At 40.4% G+C, this 7,222-nt stretch overlaps 1 protein-coding gene across 2 annotated transcripts; it reads left to right on the top strand.

The window, feature by feature from the left end:
* The first annotated feature begins 4,774 nt into the window (after positions 1–4,774).
* tmigd1 (transmembrane and immunoglobulin domain containing 1) lies at positions 4,775–7,005 on the top strand. 2 transcript variants are annotated; one of them, XM_028984490.1, is made up of 6 exons: positions 4,775–5,035; positions 5,323–5,409; positions 5,911–6,087; positions 6,159–6,443; positions 6,597–6,700; positions 6,882–7,005. In XM_028984490.1, exons 2-6 carry the CDS (start codon positions 5,340–5,342, stop codon positions 6,891–6,893), a joined length of 648 nt encoding a protein of 215 aa, XP_028840323.1. In that variant the 5' UTR covers positions 4,775–5,035; positions 5,323–5,339; the 3' UTR covers positions 6,894–7,005. The 2 variants fall into 2 exon arrangements, with proteins under 2 accessions (XP_028840323.1, XP_028840322.1); XM_028984489.1 differs by having other exon boundaries at positions 4,776–5,035; positions 5,815–6,087.
* Positions 7,006–7,222: the final 217 nt, after the last annotated feature.

The following is a 7,222-nucleotide window of genomic DNA, read 5'->3' as shown; positions in this document are numbered from 1 at the left end:
GCCTGGGAAGTTGGGATGGTGGGTGAGGAACACAGAAGGAGTGTGTAAATAGGGTTAAGGTAGAAATCGGTAGAGAGAGGTGAGAGAGAAGAATTTGGTGGTACACAAACCAATCAGTGAGGGGAAGGAAAAGTCGCTCACATGTGCAGTGGGTTATATGTTGCAATAGCACTGCACACTTATAAGGGCCATAAACATTACTGGCACTTTAATGTGTTACAGCATGGGACCATAAAGTATATAGCTTAGCTTTAGAATCTCAATTATTTATTTATTTGTATTTATTGTATTATTGTATTCATTCACATACAAGTCACAGCATGTCAAATCACTACAGAGTCACAATTTTAAAAATATTTCTGAGAGCTTTACACTGCAAACATCAAATAAGGTAGAAATACACATACAAATATTTTGAAAGGGCAACAACTATTAGTATCAGAGAATATGGAAGGTCTGTGAAACTGCTCAGAAACTGGCTGTTCTCCAGACCTCAGTGTCCTGGCAACAAGAGCCATAGGAAAGGAGGCCACTGAGAGGTTACAGTCATTCATGACATGAATGCATGAAACCTTCACTAAAGTCACTCAGAGCAAAGAAAGAACAAATGGACAACAAAATGGCTCAACACTGAAGTCATTTTTGAGCTACAAAATGGTCTTTGGTCACAAAAAATCCAACAAATGCACTTATGGGCAGCTTTGCTTTCACCATTCCTTCCAGCTCACTCTGAACAGGCTGAACCAGCTCATGATCCATGGAAGGCTTTTTCTTGTAGCCATGGCTTTGTGTCAAACCTGAAATCTCCACTTCAAATGGAGACTTGCACACTTTGACCATTTTAAGGTGTACTTGAGTCAAAACAGGAGTAGGCAAGTTTCTGAAAGCCTTGGGTTCTTCCAAATACAGTCTGGTCCATAAATGTTGGAAATGAACAAGAACACACTTTAACTGCAGACTTTCATTTACATCCAAATCAGGTGAATGGTGTAAGAATTATAACTATATATACATGTGCCTCCCATTTTTAAGGGACCATAAGTAATCCTTTGCAGTCAATTACAAGCTGCAGTCTGGAACATACATACATCACCAGCTGCTGCCAGGCCTGCAACTGTCTTCAGTCCTTTTTTGTTCTTGGAGCATTTTCCCTTCAGTTTTGTCTTCAGCAAGTGAAATGCATGCTCAATCGGATTCAGGTCAGGTGATTTGAGTTGGCCATTGCATAACATTCCACTTATTTGACTTGAGTTCTGAAGCATTAGACTCAATGTGAGCAGATAATATTGCCCCAAACACTTCAGAATTCATCCTGCTGCTTTTATCAGCAGTCACGTCACATCATCAAGGGAACTAGTTTCATTGGCAGCCATACATGCCATGACACTACCACCACCGTGCTTCACTGATGAGGTGCTATGTTTTGGATCATGAGCAGATCCTTTCTGTCTCCATACTCTTCTTTTCCCATCGCTCTGGTACAAGTTTGTCTTTGTCTCATCTGTCCATAGGATGTTGTTTCAGAACTGTACAGAAACTCAGATCTGGCCCCCCTGTTTTTGAGGCCCACCAATGAATTACATCTTGTGGTGAACTCTCTCTATTTACTCGGGTGAAGTCTTCTCTTGATTGTGGACTTTGACACTCATACACCTACCTCCTGGAAAGTGCTCTTCATTTGGTCAACTGTACTGAAGGGGTTTTCTTCACCAGGGAATAAATTCTTCGGGCATCCACCAGGTTGTTTGTGGTCTTTTTGGTGTTCTTTCTTTTTAAGAATGTTCCCAAAATTGACTTGGTCACACCTAATGTTCTTGCAATCTCTCTGATGGGTTTGTTTAAAATTTTCAGCTTGCTTCACTGATAGTGACGACTATTTGGATCTCATATTGAGTTTCCAAATGCAAACTCTACCTGCTCCTTTTAAAAGTGGTACATATACAAAATGTTGTAGTTCCTACACTGTTCCCCTGATTTGGATATAAATGAAAGGTGAAGGTCTGCAGTTAAAACACATCTCGTTTGTTTCATTTCAAAATCATTGTGCTGATGTACAGTAAACAAAAAGTTTTAGAATTGTGTTGATATCACAATATTTATGGACCTGACTGTACTTTTGCCTTTTAAGGCTGTTTGAATCTGTACTCATTGGACCTGACTACCTAATGAATATCTAAAATACATAAATAGGATTTATTTCTGTTAATTTACTTCCATAAAATCAGAAAAGCACATCCAAGGTTGTGAAGTTGAATCTGGGCTCCTGCTTTGGCTTTGTTTCCTCCGGGTTCTCTGGATTCCTCCCAGTGCCCAGAGGCATGAACACTAGATGGACTACTGACTGTAAGTTGGCCTTAGGTGTGAGTGTGTGAGCTGGTGCCTCACCCTGGGTGAGTCCCGCAATGTATGCAGTTTCTGGGATCGGCTTCTAAAAACACAACCAAGATCTGGATTCAGAGGTTACAGCTCATGAGTGAGAGATTGAAGTGTTGAAAAGCTCTAACTGACACTAATGTTTTTGACATTAATTATTGTTCAGATTTTGATGTCCTAAATTGTTGGATATGCACCACTGAAAGGTGAAGTGATGTTCACCTTTTGTCAAATGTTCCTGATGAACAAAAAGTTGTCCATGGACGTAAAAACAAAGTCATGGCTCATTCATATATGTGTAGAGCACAAACTGGCCTATGTAAAATTTTGTACTGTAGCTGAAAGTGCTGATAAATGCTCCACAGTTTGTTGTGTATAGGGCTGTGTAGCTGATGAACCCACTCACTTTCAGTCACTTTCCATAACTGCTTATTCCCAATCAGTTCATCCTGGGACACTGGACCAGGTTGGAGAATCACGCAACCTAAAAACAATGTAGTCCCCCATTCACCTAGTTTGAATACCTTTGGATAGCAGGAAGAAACACATGGCAACATGGGGAGAGCATGCAAACTCCACACTCACGAACTCAGCTGAGATTTGAGGCCACGTCAATAACCACTGCGCCACCATGTGGCCCATCTGAACCATGTTTTTTTTTTGTGTTGATTCATGTTGATGCCTGGATCCAGATTTTATTTGTCACATGCATAGTCATGTAGCACGACATGCACTGAAATGCATCCTGAACCACCCTGTTTTGACTGAGCATAGTTAAGAAAAAATTATATACTTAAATAAAATAGAGAAAGGGAGAAAATAAAATTGAATAAAATAAAGGGAGAGTAACCGCAGTAAAATTGGTAAAGAAATAAAAAAGGTAGGCAAGCTATAACGCAAGCAAGATGTTCAATGAGAACATAAAGCACAGACATGATGGGTAGTGGTGTTCTGTTATAGTGAATTGTTCATGGATTGCGCAATAACCAGTGTAACAGTAACAGACAGCAGTAACAACAGTGAACAGTGAACCAGCGTAACGGTAATGGATTGCGGTAAACAACAGTGTGTGTGTGCCGTGTGTTTATTTTTGCTGATATGAGGAAGAAATAGCACCAAAATGCACTTGGGAGGGAAGAAGTTAAGCTATAGGCAGTCTGATACTTTGGACAATGTTCTGCCTAAACACTGTTGCTAAACAGGTACACCCCTTCATTTACATTTACATCATTTACATTTACAGCATTTATCAGACGCCCTTATCCAGAACGACTTACAAATCAGTATTTACAGGGACAGTCTCCCTGGAGCAACTTAGGGTTAAGTGTCTTGCTCAGGGACACAATGGTAGTAAGTGGGATTTGAACCCGGGTCTTCTGGTTCATAGGCGAGTGTGTTACCCACTAGGCTACTACCACCCTTCATGGAGGGGATGAGGATAACATGCCCTGCTACACTGCAAATAAAACTCAGGAGTGGTTTGAGGAAGACAGCAGGTTGGAGATGCTGACTTGACCTCCAAATTCTCAATCCAGCATCTGATAAAAATAAGTCCCATCCAAGGAGGTACTTATATGAACTAAAAATTTGCTACTGTTTGAAACCACAACCCCAGAGGTCAAGGCTGTTGTGATGGCGAATGTGGGTCAAAATGTAATTCAACTATATTAATGTGAAATGATTTGTGTTTGACAGGAATTAGTCATTTTAGTATAAGTAATTAGTCCAATCCTAAAATGACAGGGAACTGTATGGATAGACAAGGCCATCTTGTGGATAATCAAGAACATTACCATGTTCCCAACAAAGGTAGCCTCTGAGATGGATATTAGGTAGTAGTAGCCTAGTGGGTAACACACTCGCCTATGAACCAGAAGACCCAGGTTCAAATCCCACTTACTACCATTGTGTCCCTGAGCAAGACACTCAACCCTAAGTTGCTCTGATTGTAAGTCGCTCTGGATAAGGGCGCCTGATAAATGCTGTAAATGTAAATGTAAATGTGTTGTTTGGTGGTATGTCTTAGTTAACCAGATTATAGATATGTATCCAGTGCAACATCTTCATCTCCATGTATTACAAAAAAACACACAATTTAAACAAACGATAAAACACAAAGCACAGAATATAAATGAAAATTGTATAATTGTAATTAGTGTACTGAGATTCTCAATGCTCTAATGTAAAATAGTAACAGACATGGGGGGAAATAATTACTGTATATGATGCCCTGCTGATTGTGTAAGTTTGAACTCTAGCAAAATTATTATCCAATCATTCTCTTTAAATAAATCTCTTTAAAATACACAGTTAACACACAGTTCACTCTAGTGTACTTTTCCACAGATCTGGACTTAATGAATGTAATAAGTAATATATTTGCCTTGTCTCAGTATATCATCAGAGCACTAGTCTGCACTTGTGATTTCCAAAGCATCTTCAAGAAATGACAGTGACAAGCAACTGGAGCTCATTGTGTTTGCACAACATGCAGTGAAACCCTATAAAAGCAATAAAGGAAGGCAAATACCTCGCTGGTAAAAGAAGCTTGCCATTAAAAATATAAATGGGTGCAAGGAACTCGTTTGTCTTTTTCAACGCTGGACAAGTCAACCTTTGGATCCTTCTCAACGTTTTCTGAAGAAATCATCACACAGGACCGGTGAGAAAGCTGCTCTTTCACTGTCTTTAATCACAATTATTTTAATTTCTCATATGCATCCAGAATGTTGAAAAGTACCATTAGATATTAACTCTACACACACAGTTTAAAAGCAGTAATGTCTGAACAAATTAGTTTTTAACATTTAAAACCAGTTTAAAGCTCATGTTTATGATAACAATATTTATATATTTGAAAAAAAAAAAAACGAGGTATAATGTAGAGAGGCTGCTTCATCATCCCATTCTTGAAGAAGGGAGATAATAAGAACGACTCTGTTAACTCAGTTTCTTCAGGGTGCGTGATGAACATGAAGGAACCAGAGAGACTTTTTTTAATCACACTCCTTTTCTGCTGGGTTGATGAAACTGCAGGTAGGTTCACCAGCATGAGCACATTGTTAGATTTGCTCTGACTGCTTTAGCCAACAATAAGGATTCTATGTCAATAAACTATGGATTCTAGTAAATACTGACATTTTTTTTTCTGAAAGATGTGCGTAAAGTAAAGTTTAGACGAGAGTAAAATTAAAATGAAAGGTGGAGATTTAGATTTCTGAGCTTGGTATGGGTAATATAACATCCAAGTTAGATCAGTCACCATTTGTTATTGGATCTAATTTCTACCTCTTTCCCTTTGTTCTAAGAGTGCATTAACTGTATTATCGCGTGTGTTTTTCAGTCATTGTGCTGCCCTGTGTTGAAACATGTCACTGTCCTCAGTAGTAAAATGTGAAAAGTGTTCATCATAAACCTGATTCTGAGTCCTGCTTTGTTAAGCGGTCACAGTGCACTCGGACCCCGCTGGGGACGGGGGGGTGGTTCAAATAGAGTTGGAGGCGACCGTGTCCTTCACCTGTCTGGCTCCCTCTGGAGGTGGAGAGCTGCAGTGGTTCAGGAACAAGGCTCTGGTGGACCTGAAGGAGGGAAACCGAGAGGAGCGCAGCCACTTGTGCGTTTGGCCGGTTACCAGAGAGGACAACGGTGCAATCTTCCGCTGTCAGCTGAAGAACGATGCCAGCGTGAATTCCTCTGTCCAACTGGAGGTCCTCTGTGAGTTTAAAATACGTAAAAATACATGCATCCCTTTGGATCTGTACACACTCACCTTTGACCTCTCTCAGATGCCCCCCAGCTGAACGGCACAGAACAAGTTTCAGTGAAGGAGGAAAGCGAGGCTGAACTGTCTTGCGACTCCCGTGCCAACCCTCCCGTGACGGTGGTGTGGAGATTTGAGGGTAGGATGTTGGACCTTTCCAGCGGTGGTTATATAGCAACCAACAACGGCGTGACGGCCCGCCTGACCATTCCCAAGGTGATCAGGGCCAACCACCAGGGGCTGTATACCTGTGTGCTCGACTCAGACATCTATGGCCAGAGGATGAAGTCCTTCCAGTTGAGTGTGGATGGTGAGTACTATACTCATTCCTCATTATGGCCCACCTACCAGTAAGTTTGCAAGGTTGGAAAAAAAGCGTTATGTCTGTCGATCCTCCAGGACTGGGCACTGCTGGTCATCTGCTGATAAACTATAATCCTCTGTGTTCATTTTCTTCCTTCAGACAAGACTATGAAGTTTCCTTTAGAGGCTATTATTGCTGGGCTGGTTGTGGTCCTCTGCACCGCTGCCCTCGCTGTAGTGTCCCGCTGGAAGAGGATTGTCAAGGTATTCAAGGATCCTCTGTACAAACATAAAAAAATCGGTTCATGGTTTTTATGATCATTAATGATTCATAACATCACGTCATAACATTATAACATAATAATTTTTATCAAATTTTTTTTCAGAAATAAGAAATACATTTAAAACTTGTGTATAAGTGACTTTACACACTTTCTCTATCTAGTGTTGCAAGTGAATGTTGGGTGAGATGCCACAAATCAAGAAGAACAAACTCATCTAAAATCCATTCTGGAGCAAGAAAAAAGGCATAATTGGCGTTCATAAATAAAGTTCATTTGCAATCTAAACTCTGAGACTCTGCTTTTTGTCCTCTGCAAAAAAGCACAATTTGGATTGTAAGAAATGCAGGGGCTTGTTAACAAGCTATTTAACGTCTACATGCCCAGGTCATGCAGACACACCTCCCACAATCGCAGACGAGAGGGGAATAACCCTATTAAAGTGGTTATGTGCTTCCCCAAGGTCAAGGTCAACAATTAAAAGTGTTTCCATAAAAAATGTCCA

This window comes from Denticeps clupeoides, chromosome 6, assembly GCF_900700375.1.
Source record: "Denticeps clupeoides chromosome 6, fDenClu1.1, whole genome shotgun sequence".
NCBI classification, from domain to species: Eukaryota; Metazoa; Chordata; class Actinopteri; order Clupeiformes; family Denticipitidae; genus Denticeps; species Denticeps clupeoides.
The sequence above is the reverse complement of the archived record's forward strand: the minus strand, read 5'-3'. Positions and strand labels throughout refer to the sequence as shown.